The 14,069-nt window shown below is 40.4% G+C and overlaps 1 protein-coding gene and 1 long non-coding RNA gene across 2 annotated transcripts in view; one reads left to right on the top strand and one right to left on the bottom strand.

Annotated features, from left to right (window-relative positions):
- LOC119265390 overlaps positions 1-6,932 on the top strand; it is a 56,573-nt gene extending 49,641 nt beyond the window's left edge. Inside the window, exon 2 of the long non-coding RNA XR_005131623.1 lies at positions 6,475-6,932. This is a non-coding gene — a long non-coding RNA (uncharacterized LOC119265390). The remainder of the gene's footprint in view (positions 1-6,474) is intronic.
- A 1,038-nt stretch (positions 6,933-7,970) lies between these two features.
- irf1b (interferon regulatory factor 1b) lies at positions 7,971-11,181 on the bottom strand. The gene is made up of 9 exons (XM_017705275.2): positions 11,049-11,181; positions 10,511-10,602; positions 10,238-10,337; positions 9,922-10,133; positions 9,691-9,808; positions 9,467-9,583; positions 9,321-9,349; positions 9,026-9,158; positions 7,971-8,742 (listed from the first exon to the last, which is right to left on the bottom strand). The coding sequence occupies exons 2-9, from the start codon at positions 10,595-10,597 to the stop codon at positions 8,609-8,611; spliced, it is 930 nt and encodes a 309-aa protein (XP_017560764.1). The 5' UTR covers positions 10,598-10,602; positions 11,049-11,181; the 3' UTR covers positions 7,971-8,608.
- Between the last annotated feature and the right edge of the window lie 2,888 nt (positions 11,182-14,069).

Here is a 14,069-nt window from a genome sequence, read left to right as displayed (position 1 = left end):
CAAGCAGCTCCTCTCACTCCTCTCAATCAGCTGTTGCCTGAATATATCGCTGACCAGTCAGTCACTTCCGATCAAGCTACTTTAGATTGTGAAAATTTGTCAGACAGGGTAAATCAGGGTTAAAATCAATTAAAAATCTTAACTGTGCATACACTTGTGCATGATCATCCGGTACATGCTAAACTCATGCACCACAGTAATGTGGGGGTGGTGGTAAGGGGTGTTTCTCTCACATCTTCCCATAGTGTTTCCTGTAAAACATCACCTTCATTCAACCTGTCAGTTAATTATAGCTAAATATCGCAGCAAACACTGAACTGTGTTGTGATCAGGTGGTATGACCTCAGGCCCAAAGCAATCATCACACATGTATAGTGCGAGCACACCTGCTCTCAGAGTCTGAGCTAATACAAGCTTACCAGGTGTTTCAGACAAAACTGGCATGTGCTTAAATTTCTAAAGAAATTCTAAAGAAAATGTCTATTATGCCCACTCAGCTTTGGCCTGCCATCATCCATTCTGATGACAAAACTGTATAGCGCTGTTGTCGGAAGAAAATCTTGTATCTCCAAAACTGTAACTTTACAGGAGAAGGAAAAAACATACTTTACTTGTAATGTAAGTCAATGGAACCAGAGTATGTACCAAGTCATTTTGGGTCATTTCTTTTGGCCCATTCATCATAAAATTTACACACAATATAAAGGGTAACAAGTATTTTCAAATTTTGTCAAAAACCGAAAAATGTCAAAAAATGGAGTTACGAGATTTTGTTCTGACAGCATTTTTTTGTATTAGTTTGAGACGAACCAAAATCATCATACATTTTGGTCTTTCTTGTGTATCATGATGAATATGACTCACAGTTGTAGGCACATTAACATATGTACATATACCCTTTTTCCTGAGTGCTGACTAATTTGGTGCAAGAGTAAGTCATGTAGATCAAAGGGTCTGCATGGGAGGTGCATTTCATGAATGCAGCACCCTTTTTTTCCTTTGTTTTTTTGGGTGTGACTAATTAAATCAATTTAGTATGTTCTGTTGTAGTTCATTTAGCTTTTTGTGAATACCAGCAAAAAAAAGTTTAGTCCAAGAGGTTGGTTGCATTTTATCTTTATTACAGTCTAAGTAATCCCAAACACATTCAGTGATGTTGAGGTCCTGACTTCTTTCTTTGATAAGACCAGCAGTAAGTCTTGATCCTATCAGTACTGCACTTAGGGTCGTTAACTTGTAAAATGATTGCATCCCAGTCAAATGTTTTTTAGAGGATACAAAACTTTTCATATTTTTTTAGTGTTCATGACACCTTCAAAAACAAATCACCAACTACTGGTGTTGTAATACCTCCCCAAACTTGCACTGATCCTCTACCCTGCTTGAGTCATGGTGCTGGATAGTTCAAAGACTCTTTCATTGCTTTGTTGGCATGAGTACTGCCTTCTACTTTTTCCAGAGATATCAAATGTGGACATATCAGTCCATGAAACCTTACTCAACATCGCAGGTGTCTGGTTTGGTATTTAATGCAGTGTTTCCTTTTTTTTTTCTCAAGAACAGCTACATAGTTCCAGACCCATGGTGTTGAGTTGCCTTCTTACAGTTGAAGAATGTATCAAAACACCTGTGGATTGTGAAGCAATTTTTTTTTCTTTTCATAAATATGAAAGTACTTTTTATCTGATGTGGCAGTTAAGAGTCTCACTCTCGTGTTAGGAGTCTCATTTTCCATGCTTTTAATCATTTTTGAGCCGATTTCCACTTATTTCCCTTAGACTTTCTCCCTCTTTATGCAAGTGGATTATCTTATCTGATCTCCTCCAGCCAATTAAGCACGAGAAAGACATTGGTAAGGCAGCCGAGGTGTGTTTGCGGTAGTTGCTTGTGTGAAAGTGTTTCTTTGAGGGGAATGCCAGTGGCTCTTTTGGGAACAGCTTTTGTTGGGAGTACACAGACGTAACATGGGAACACTGAGGAAAGAGTTGTAATGTAGCGCAAGTTTGGTTTTAAGATTGGAAGGATGAAAGAGTTAAAGTGGCTCACAGCCACTGAAGTATAAAAGTGAAGAATGGACAACTTCAAAACTGATGCATGATATTACACTTGGTGTTGGAGGCTTCTGTCCATTTTTTGATTATGATCTTTTGAATATGTTCCCTGCTTTTTTCTGATGTAGAACTTGTTTTAAAGGCCATTTTGACTGGAAATTCAATAAACCAAAGACTGTTCTATAAAAGAAGTGTGTGTAAATTCATGTAAAATGGGTTGTTGTCTCCAGTCTTTGGCCTTATTCAGATCTAAAATCACTGAGAAACCACATTCCTGCAGCTCCTCATGTAAAACTAACCCTGTCTGAATAGGGCAAAAGAAGAGTTTGTGTTCTCTGAGGAGTTCCCAAGTCAATGGCGATTACTTCATTCAAGACATGGAGGTAAATGGTTAGGGTGAAAGAACTAATGGCTAAATGAAAGGTTTTGATGTTTGTAGCCACTTCCATCTCTGTAATTTACTTGCACTTTCTTATCCCGTGCAAAACACAAAAGATGTCCTCACCCCCCCTCTCCTAGGAAAACTAACCCTGTCCAAATAGAGCTTTGCCTTAGCTGCACCTGTAGATGTTGCATTATAACATGATTAGCCTTTTAGTGAGGAACTGTGGTACTGTATGAGGAAGTCAGGTGTAGCTGAAAAGTATGTTAGGGTGGTGCAGGACATGTATGAGGATAGTGAGACACTGGTGAGGTGTACAGTTGGAGTGACAAATGGTTTCATAAGGGATCAGCTTTGAGCCCCTTCTTGTTTGCACTGGTGATGGAAAGGTTGACAGATGAGGTCAGGCAGGAGGCTCCATGGGCTATGATGTTTGCAGATGACATTGTGGTCTGTGGTGAGAGTAGAGAGCAGGTGGAAAAGAATCTGGAGAGGTGGAGGTTTGCACTGGAGAGGAATGAAGGTCAGTAGAGAAAAGACGGAATACATGTGTGTGAATGAGAGGGAGGCAGGTGGAAAGGTGAAGATGCGAGGAGTAGAGGTCGTAAAGGTGGATGACTTCAAATGTCTTGGGTCAACCATCCAGAGCAATGGACAGTGTAGAAAAGAGGTGAAGAAGAGGGTACAGGCAGGATGGAGTGGGTGGAGACGGGTGTCAGGGCTGATGTGTGACAGAAGGATAGCAGCAAGAGTGAAAGGGAAGGATTACAAGACAGTAGTGCGTCCTCCTATGATGTATGGTTTGGAGACTGTGGCTCTGTCTAAAAGACAGGAGGCTGAGCTGGAGGTGGCGGGGATGAAGATGCTGAGATTTTCGTTGGGAGTGACAAGGATGGATAAGATTAAAAATAAGCAGATCAGAGGGACAGTGAAGGTGGAGCAGTTTGGAGATAATGCCAGAGAGGCCAGGTTGGACATGTGTTGAGGAGGATTAGTGGATATATTGGTCAAAGAATGTTGGAGATGGAGCTGACGTGTAGAAGGAGAAGAGGTAGACCTCAGAGAAGGTTTATGGATGTAGTGAAGGTGGACATGGAGATGGTTGGTGTAAAAGTAGAGGAGGCAGTGGATAGGGCAAGATGGATGCAGATGATCCGCTGTAGCGACCCTTAAAGGGAGTAGCCAAAAGAAGAAGAAGAAGCCTTTTAGTGTGTGACTTGTTTGACTCCTTATTAATTCCTTAAGCTCATGGTTGATTTTAATTAAATATTCATTCAAGAAGTGAATCAAATATAAAGAATGCACAGGAATGGAAAAAGCACTGCTACTGCAGCATCAAAGCAGCATTAGCTCATCAGCTTAAAGGCAAGTAAAAACAGGCAGAGCCAATACAAGCTTACCAGGTGCTTTGGACAAAACTGGAACATGCCTAAATTTCTAAATAAATGCTAAAGAAAATGTCTGTTATGCCCATTCAGCTTTGGCCTGCCGTCATCCATTCTGATGACCCTGGCTACAAAACAGTATAGCGCTGTTGTCGGAAGAAAATCTTATATCTCCAAAATGGTAACTTTACAGGAGAAGGAAAAAACCTACTTTACTTATAATGTAAGTCAGTAGAACCAGAATTTTTTCCAAGTCATTTTGGGTCATTTTGTTTGGTCCATTCATCATGAAATTTACACATTTAAAGGGTTTTTAAATGTGTAAATGTGTAAATTTACAAATTTAAAGGGTAATAGGTATTTTCAAATTTTGTCAAAAACTGAAAAATGTCAAAAAAAAATGGAGATTTGGATACTGTAGCAGTAGCTCATTAGCTTAAAAGCAAGTAAAATACTAGTAAAGGAACTTATTCAAGTAAAAATAAATATGTTATAAGTAATTAGTTTGAAAAGCTTTACGGAAAGAAGATCTTTATTGGCTACATAAGCCCATAAACTCTAACAAGTTCTTACCATAGAATGTATTAGCCTTTTAACAGTAAACTAACTGAATTACTTAATAAGCAGCGGCTGTTTAATAAAGATCTTCTGTGCTTGTTATTCTAAAATGACAGAATTGTACAAATTCAAAAGAAACCAAAAGTAGCTGTGTTGCTGATATTAGTTAGCTAGCCAGCTAATTGCTTCCACAGGAGGTTGGAAGTATTTGTCTAATAGTGTATAAAAGTAAAATGGATCAACTGAGTTCTTTGTTATAGAAATTAATTCAAGTCAAAGTAAAATTTCACTAGTATAATTACCACCTCCAAGAGAACAGGTAAGCTACACTGTCGTTCAAAAGTAATCTTTTTTTTTTAATGTACAACATATGCACAATAATACCTTTTTTCAATGTGGATTCAAATATTAGTTTTCCGAAGGGTGTTTTCATTAACTGATGAATAATACATCGCAAGTCTTTTTTTCTTTCCATCGCAAAGTTTTTGCCAGGTTATCTGCCTTGAGATGTTCACACTTTGATGAATTCTTGGAACTCATTCATAAATTCATGTTTTTTTGGGCCACCTTCTGCTTTGTTCATTGTACTACTGTTCTTCATGGCTCAAAAAAATGCACCTGACTGCCATATTGATGAACAGCCCATCCAAACGGTTTATAGGTGGAACTAAAAACTATTGTATCCTTAGGATCTTTCCTGATGAGTGGACCATGCACCCCTGGGGGGCCTCTGTAGTCTCTACAAACTTGGGAGCTTTTTTTCCTTTTTTCTGTACTTTATCTGGCTCATTTCCAATGCTGACCCATTAAAAGCATTCTTTGAATGCCAAAAGTTCCTTTTTTGTTGGGATGGTTTGTGTCTGTGGGCTTTCTCACATCTTGGAGATTAAATTACATTACATTACATTACATTACAATTTAGCAGACGCTTTTATCCAAATCGACTTACAAATAATGTGGTACATAGAACAAACATAGTCAGGCCTTAAAGGAGGCCAAGGGGTAAAAGCGGGGTAGAGAAGGGAAGGAGGGCAAGAAGGAGATGAGGTTGGTAGTGGCTAGATTTGCAAGAGGCGATTAGAGCAAGTGCTCCCTGAAGAGCTCTGTCTTCAGGAGTTTCTTAAAAATAGCGAGGGACGCCCCTGCTCTGACAGCAGAAGGTAGCTTGTTCCACCAGATTATTGTTCCAAACTGGAAAGACGTGCTTTGGAAAGTCCTGTCATCTTCCGTGCAAATCAATGTGTTTATATGCAGAGTACATACTTGTTTTCATATTAGTATTCTGAATCATAGGTTCAAAACCCGTACCAACGGGTACCTCATTCCTACATGCACCCTGAAGGCTTGAAAACGCTGTGAAATGTAATTGTGTGTTATCAAACTTTCATTTTGTGGTTAATAATTAATAAATGGCTAATAAAGCCCTGGTTAGCCAAAGCACTAGTTACTTGGGCCGTGAAACCTATCTGTCTGAGTATCTAATGACTATGTGGGCTTAGAGCTTAAAATTAAACGTACCAAAGGGGTTCTTTGCACAGTGTTGTAGAAGAGCCGCTTTGGGTTCCCTAAAAAGACTTTCATTGAATTAAAAAAAAAACAAAACTTTTTGGTCCTCTAAAAAGCTTTTAGATGTGAAGTACCTCAATGGAAGTGCCCTGCAATTGACTTACTTACATATTCAATCATGCACTCACTCGTGTTGAGCAGGCTTTAAATTCTCCACAAGGGGGCTTGTGGTGCTTCATAAAAGAGTGCAAAATGTGGGGGACTCGTTCATTTTAAAGAAACTTATTTGGCATAAAGGTTCTATGAAGAGTCTTTAGATCAGTGTAGAACCTTTACAGTTACATGAATGCCCTTTAAACTTTTAAAAGTTTGTTTGTCCCCCCCCCTCCCATACTGACAAATCTCTTTTTCAAACATGGTTCCTTGGTCAACCAACAGAAAAAAAGCCTTTGTGGCACCTTTTTAAAGAGCGTAGGTTACTTGACATATTCAGTAATTGATGGCTGCTGATAATGATCATTGTTTTATGTAGTTTAACCATGAGCTGGTGCAGTTTTGCATGACATGTTTTATGTCTTCTTTGCTTTTACAGAAAAGAGAGACGGCTTCATATGAAACCACTCCCACCTCCATTCCACAGCTGCAAAAGATAATAAATTGGGTTATGTACAGTGAACTCCTGAGAAGTTTCAGGCAAAACTCAAAAAGCACCTCCCTTTTAGAGCCTCCACAGTAGATAACTGCTACTGGTCTTATTATGAATAGGATGGACTGTAGTAAAGACTTCAAGGCCTGTTTCCAAGGACACCACCATGGCACAATGCATGCATAATGGAAACTAGAACTTTTTCAAGAAATGTCAACAATTATTGGAACCTTACCTTAGATGCGACAAGCAAGTAAGGCAATGTCAGACGTTTGATTTTCAAATGACCTGTTTTCAAATGTATAATATTTACTTAATACACATTTTAGGAATGCTTCTGTTTGAAATGATGTATTATACTGTACATTAAGTGCAAATGTAATAAAGCACCTTCTTTACAAAAACAACTCCCTTTTCATTGTGAAGAAAGTGCATGAAAATGGTGAGTGAATGCAACTTGTCCCTAATGTTTAGATCAGTTAATAAGGACAGATAACAGTAGATACAATTAAGCTGCTTCTGTTAACCTGATCACTGGAAAGGTACAGTGAATTTAAAATTCCATATTATTGTAATTGAATGTTTTTACGTCTTAAATGGCATCTTGCATTCAGCTAAATGCAAGAGCAAAAAGAAAAGGATAATTATTAGGTAAAATTAAAAAAAAAAACATACCCTGTTGCAAAAGTGTGCACACCCTTTTAAAATTGGGGCTGTAGCTAGTAATTTCAGGAAAATCATCAAAAGGTGATGACACGAAAAGAAAATCAGCTACCAATATGCCCACAGTAACCTTTAAAAAGCTAAAGGAAATTCTGGCAGGTGCTGTCCAAACCTACCAAATATTCCCCAAAATCTACGCGTCTGAGCTTTGGAAGCTTTTTATCCAATGCCGTCTAAATTTAGCATTAAATCACCCAGAAACCACTGGGTTAAGTTTTGGGCCAGAGTTGTAAAAGATATATTTGGTACAATAACACATACAGCTCATCAACTAAAGAGCTCCATGCCTACTGTAAAGCATGGCGGTGGAGGCATAATATTTTGGGACCTTCCAACATTGAGCCAAAGCCCACATCCACATCAACCAAGGAATGGCTTTAAAAAGGAATGCCAGTTGCCAAGTTAGAGCCTAGACCTTAATGACACAGAAAACCTGCAATATCTCCTGTGCACAAAAGGTCACTGGCAGTTTGAGAATGCATGAACTTTTTCACATGCAAGAGTGGGCTAAAATGGCTAAATCACAATTTAGATTAATAAATTTACTTACAAGCAAATACAAAAGGTCAATTTTTTTCAATCATTTTCCTAATAATTATCTCATTTTTCTCTTGGATTTTGTTTGTTTACAAACATACTGAGTTAACACTACATTAAATCTTACACCGTTGTTGTGGAAATAATGAGAAAAGGCTTACAGTGTTTTATTTCTTTTTTTATTAAAAAACAAAAATTTTGTACACTATATACATATATGGCTTAAAAGCCCTTTCACCCAAAACACACAAGAGCTTATCATAGTATCACTATTATGCAATGTAATGTAAAGTTGGAGGAAAAACACATTCAACCCTGATGTGTAAATAACGGAATTTGCCAAATGTCACATTATATGAGAGTATATGGTCATGTTTATATACAGGCCACAATCCTTAAGAGACCAATAGGCAATAGCTGTTGCAGTCCAACTGTTGATACAGCAACGACACGTCAAGACTACTGGTAGCATGGCATTCACCATGATTTCTGTTCATAAACATCAAATGGACTTCACATTGAATGTCTTTCTGAGTTAAGGATTGTGGCTATTGAGCATCAGTAGAATTGCAAGAAACCTGATGGGATTTGACCCTAGTGTAACTACAACAAACATCTTTGATGCGGCATCCGTCACAAGCACGTGGATCTCTGGTGTCTGTCCTGTTGAGTTCAGGAGTTGGGCTCTCGCAAGAGTGCCTTAGGGTGATCTGAGTTCATGGTTGGTGGAAGGTAAAATGTCTTTGGTTTTTTTTTTGGTTTTTTTATACCTAGACAATGAGGTAAGATGAAGAAAGTTCAAACTGAGTGTCCAGTAGTCTCAGAGAAGGCAGCTGATCTGTGGGAAGCTGTTGGTGTACTGGTTGCTGTTCCACATGTCTGTGTAGCTTAGCACGTCTTCGCTGGGCAAACCCGAGCTTAGTTCTGTGTAAAACCGCAACTCTAGCTCCTCTCCTAAAAGAAAGTTGCAAAAACAGTCTACGTCAGTCCTGGCAGCATCCATGAAATGCAAAATGATTCATCTGACTGGGAGAGGTTCCAATACACAACGTAGTAATTCGTGCAGGCCAGATAGTTGCACTGCATGCTGAGTTTCTCTGTTAACTACAATGGCAGCAAAATATGATAAAACATGAGCAAAGCTAGTTGCTTTGGTGAACCTACCGGAGCAACAAAAAATTCCTAGTGTTACGACCTACTGTCTTATCAGCAGATTCATAATGCAATGATTATTTACCTGAGTTATCACTCCACTGGCTCTCTGGACTGTGGAAAGATTCTGTCATGCCTACTTCATTGCACAGGAACCCCTTTCCGCTGCTAGTACTTTGAAGCCACTGCGAACTATCAAGTTCCAATTGCCGTGTAATCTGCAGGAGCAAAACACAGAATTTGAGTTGTGCTTGCCAATTGCACACATGCCTGTAAACTGTAAGCAGGCATTTGGATACATAATAAAACAAGGGTATTCCTGACAATGAAAAAGCACAATAGACAGAGTAAAGTTTAGTATAGACCAAAGCTAAACTGACCTCAACAATGGCTTGTTTCTCCTCGTAGTCTGTGAGTTGCAAAGAAAAAAAGAAAAACGTAATGAATATGATGCGTCACATCATGATAAGGCAGAGTAATAAACAGAATAATAAAGAAATCAATGAAACAATAAGACTTCTTTTACCTGTTGAGTGAGCGGGTGAAACCTGGAACCTGCTTGTGAAGTCGTTTGTGCTGTCAGGGCCGATTTCCACTTCATATCCAGAACAGTCAGGCACATCATAAGTGGAGGTAGCTGTGTCTTGATGGGGGAAAAAAGGCAAACCTTTAATTCAAGTCCACATCTAGCAAGTTATGTCAATGTTCAGGTCATATTCTGATTGCACTTTTGCTGCTGAGGTAACTTACTCAAGTTTTCAGTGCTGTCGACCGTGTTCTCCTGAGTCCTCATCTCTTTCTGCTTGTAAGTTGGCCCATCAGTTGATGTCTCCTCTACATCCATTTTCTCTGTCTTTACCTTCGCCACCTGAGGAAGCAAAAATGTAAACATTTTGGTACCTACATGTCAGAATATGCTCTCATTAATGGCTTTAGCCTGGCGCCATTCTACAACAAAGGTGGTACACGATCTCTTCTCACCTTTCTTTTCCTCCTGCCATCTGCAGTGCTTGGCGACCGCTTGCTTTTGTTCTTCACAACTTGCAGCATGCGGTACACCCGCACGGCCTCGCAGCCTTTGTTGATGCTTTTGTCCTTCACTTCTTCGATGTCTGGCAGGGAGTTCATGGCACAACGGAAATTGGCCTTCCAGGTTTTGGGGTCAGGCTCTGTCACTCCTGGCTTGAACTTGCCTGCAGGCATAGTTGGAATGTTATTTTTTTTGCTTTACAACTGAAAACCTTAAATTTAAGACCAGGATTGTTTCTCATTTGCACTTTAGTTTGCATGCCCTCACCGGTATGGATGGCCCACTGCTTGAATAGACAGGCGTCTTTGTCCATCTCCCATCCATGGCGTGCAGCGTGCTTCCACGGAATGGAGAACATTTTCTGCTCCTGAAAACGACAACAACAAACCCATGAGAAATGATACTCTCACTACCATTTCGGTGGTGACTGAAACTTTGCAGAAGCCCCACTATCAACAAGTCACTTCTCCAACTTAGTAAAAGCATAGCAACATAATAAAGGAAACCAATGGAAAACTTGTGGAAAGCGCTGCTTCTTACCTTGTCTACCCAGACGAGTCCAGCGATTGAGTTGGAGTCAATCTTGTCCTCCAGCCAAGGTCGCATGCGCATTCTGGACACAGGCATGGTTCCTAGGGAGGGAAGTCCAGAGAGGAACTTGAGCGCTCGAGTTAATGGCTTGCTACATTGCCATGCATGCTTTGATCATAATTTACGGTGGGGAGGTAACCAGAGGAAATGTTCCCATGTCGCAAATGTGTGCAGCAACACACGAAGCCAGCTTTCAAACTCTCTAATGAAAAAAACAACTGTGGCAGACCTGCCCTCAAAGTGCTTCATGCAACATTTCACATGTGTCACAAGCCATGTGCTGCATGTACACACCCCTGTACCAGAGCTAAACTTACAATGCAGCCAGTCTGCACATGCTGAGAACCAACTTAATAATACTAAACATTATCCTTACAAGACTTTTGCGCAAATAGAAAAAAACACCAGTTACTGTCTTTTTTCCCCAAGTGTGATACAAACTAATAAACAGCGGAGCAATATGATAACAGCCAGTAGAGACACTTACTGAGTATATTTTGCGTCAGGATATCCGCAAAAAAAGCCAGAAGCTGGAAAGCGCGGCTTAATTCCACTCAAGTTTGGGTTTAGCTGCTCTCAGTAATGAGACTGTAAGCTGAGTGAAGAGCGCGCTTCTCAACGCTGCCTTTTATTGCGCCGCGCCATACGGTAAGGAGGGGCTTTCCCAACGTAATGCACTGGCAGGGTTTTGGCGCATGCGCAGAGCCCCTCAAATGCAGGCGCAGTCGGACTGAAGCTGCGTGATTTCCGAGAAATCATGCTGTTGTGAGCCATGCGTGCTGCGTAAGGTTGGGCGAGAATGTTGTGGCGAGTCGAGCTTTGGGGCTTTGCTTGTTGCGTATTACATGCCTAATGCACATGCACGCGTACATTGGGGGTCCGGACTGTTCACCGTTTCCCAACTTCGAATTAAACACCGATGAGTTTATCTGTTATTTTCCCTACTTAAGTGAAATTAGAGGGCGATTGCTGCCATATAACTCACTATACCAAGCCATAACTAATCTAAGTGGGCGGGTCCAACGCGTTGTAGTATGTATAGGAGGAATTGTTGTGTTTTTTTTTGTTTTTTTTGGGTGACGCCACAAAATCAGTTCAGTTGTTTATGTGCTTATTTTTTGTATATGGACTGGGGAGTGCATGATATATTTTAAAACTGTATATACTTAATAAAACTTATTTTAAAAAAAGACATATGAATATGCATACATGCCCATATACATACATGAAAGCCTACATGAGGCAAATATCTAAAGCATGCAGAAAATATAATATGCCCACTACTTAAACTCAGCTAGTTGCATAAGCTGGCTTTATTTCAAGGTAGGCTACAGTGGATTTCTTGCAGGACGCGCAGATCACATACAAGGAAGGTTAGAATCAGGTCAGAGTAAGAAAGCACTGGCTTTCCGGGAAATGGCTCATAATTAAAAGGCGCCGATAGAGGGCGCCGTTCAGCGCTGGTTTAAGGAGTGAGGGCTTTATAGTAAAACGGGCTGCTTATTAGAAAAGGATGTTTGGACACTAGAGCACGTCTGACATGTAGGGAATGCTGACGCCACGCCACAATTTGAGGAAATGCTTACTTTAGACTTATGGCCAGCCGCACTTTTGAGCGCACACCCTCCCCGCCAGAAAATAATCATGAAACGGTGCTGTGGGAGCAGGAGCGCGGCTTTTGCCGTCACATATCCCGTCCTGAGCATGCGTCGCATTCCAAAACCACACACAGCTATTGTATACTAATGAACGTCCTTATAAAGGTACCTTTGACATGCTATTTAAGTCGCCAGCGTGCTGTTTTGCTCGCCCTCTCTCTCCCTTGCTTGCCCCTGAGAGCTTGTTTTTTCCACAGCAGGTTCTCCGACTCCCGCGCAGCACCCGGGGAGGGGGCGTGGTCGGGAATGAGGGAGGGGCGGGGCTTTCCTGCGGGATTTCTGCTGTGTAAAGCCCTGGGTTTTCCCAAAGCCAGGCCAGCGATATTCCCCTCAGAATCCCATGTGTTTGCTGTCAAACTACAAAACAGCACGGGAAATTCAAAAGGCAGCACTATCACTCTGCCCGAAGCCCACTCCAGTGCCCAGAGACTGGAAGCTCTATTAGAAAGAAGGTCCTCATTCCCAGAGGCTGAAAACTTTGCTAAACAACCTTTTTTGTCTATAAACCTCATGATCCCAAAAGTCCTTTAACACTTAAGAATTTCTACTGTTGAAGCTGTCACTGAAAAAAAAAACGCTGTCAGATGGTGGTGGGCAAAATACATCTTGATAAAATATACAATATGCATCATAATATTTAGTTCGGAAATATCAGCGTATCAATACAGTAGCATCTAGGCAAAGATTAACCAGAGGGAAACACTGCATATGCAGGCAGGCTCTTCTCTTGAATAGGGGAGCAGGGGAGAGCTATTCAAGTGACCAGAATACCAGGCAGGTCACTTCCAGCCATGCACTTTCTCTTAACTTTAGGCAGTGACACCATCTACCCCACAGCCTAGAGCAGAACAGAACAGCACCAACAACACACATGCACATCTTACACTGGACAACTGCAACATGAACACTAAACGGCTCTCCTTAACTGAAGCACAGCACCTCCCGAGAGCCTCTTCGCATGGCCACTTTGTATGGCCGTGCCTCAATGGTGGGACGCCACACTATTTTACCTATAGGACCACCCTACTGAAAAAATACACACTTAGCAAAGCAGTTATGTTCTTTTTGTAATGAAACATGCAGTCAGTGTTCTCCACTATATGCCCATAATAGGTTTTTTGTGATGTAATGCGGCCTAATTTACAATAGTAACGATCACGTCGTGTTGCCCACTCATAATGCCAGCGTTGCACATATCAATATATAGTGATCTACTGCAACAACCAACACTGTCTACATACTAAAGGAAAGCAAAAAGCATGTAGACTCAGCTACAAATGGTCAACTGTTTGTTTTCCAGTGCTTTCAGAAGAGGCTTTGACTTTTCTGGCCTTGCATATTGTACCCTTGTGTGTAAAATTCCTGGCGCCCTTGCTCAAATTGCATGTTTCATGATTGTATGTGGAAATGAATGCGCCCTCTCTACAATGAACACACCTTTTAATGCACAACTTATTGCTTATTTACTGAATTTTACATATTTGAAAATACTAAAACACAGAAAGTAACCTAAGCCTATGTTTTTGTTATGTTGTTGTTTTCAATATGTTAAACTAAGCAAATAAACAGAAATTGTGCACTGCAAAAAATGCCCTATTAAAGTTTCCTGTAGACGATATACCAACTGTAAATATGTAACTTGATTGTGGTTGTTCAATCTTTTGCAGATAGCTGTGTGTCAAGTTGAGAAAACCTAGCTTTAAGTGTTAAACCATTTGATGCTGGGGTAGACACATACAGTATCTCAGCTACCATGTCCTGCTAAATAAACAGAATTAAGTTCTTTTAAGTAGTTGCAGTGTTTATCCTATAGAGGCAGTGTTAGTGTTTGTAGTGTTATAATAATGTGT

The sequence above is a fragment of the Pygocentrus nattereri genome, chromosome 16, assembly GCF_015220715.1.
Source record: "Pygocentrus nattereri isolate fPygNat1 chromosome 16, fPygNat1.pri, whole genome shotgun sequence".
NCBI lineage: Eukaryota > Metazoa > Chordata > Actinopteri > Characiformes > Serrasalmidae > Pygocentrus > Pygocentrus nattereri.
The sequence above is the reverse complement of the archived record's forward strand: the minus strand, read 5'-3'. Positions and strand labels throughout refer to the sequence as shown.

What these genes read in the sequence shown, in the direction of transcription:
- irf1b (XM_017705275.2), bottom strand. Translation starts at nt 10,597, where the DNA reads ATGCCTGTGTCCAGAATGCGCATGCGACCTTGGCTGGAGGACAAGATT. An exon ending in GACTCGTCTGGGTAGACAAG is followed by an intron (nt 10,338 to 10,510) that starts GTAAGAAGCAGC and finishes TGTCGTTTTCAG; the next exon opens with GAGCAGAAAATGTTCTCCAT. An exon ending in TTCACCCGCTCACTCAACAG is followed by an intron (nt 9,350 to 9,466) that starts GTAAAAGAAGTC and finishes TGCAACTCACAG; the next exon opens with ACTACGAGGAGAAACAAGCC.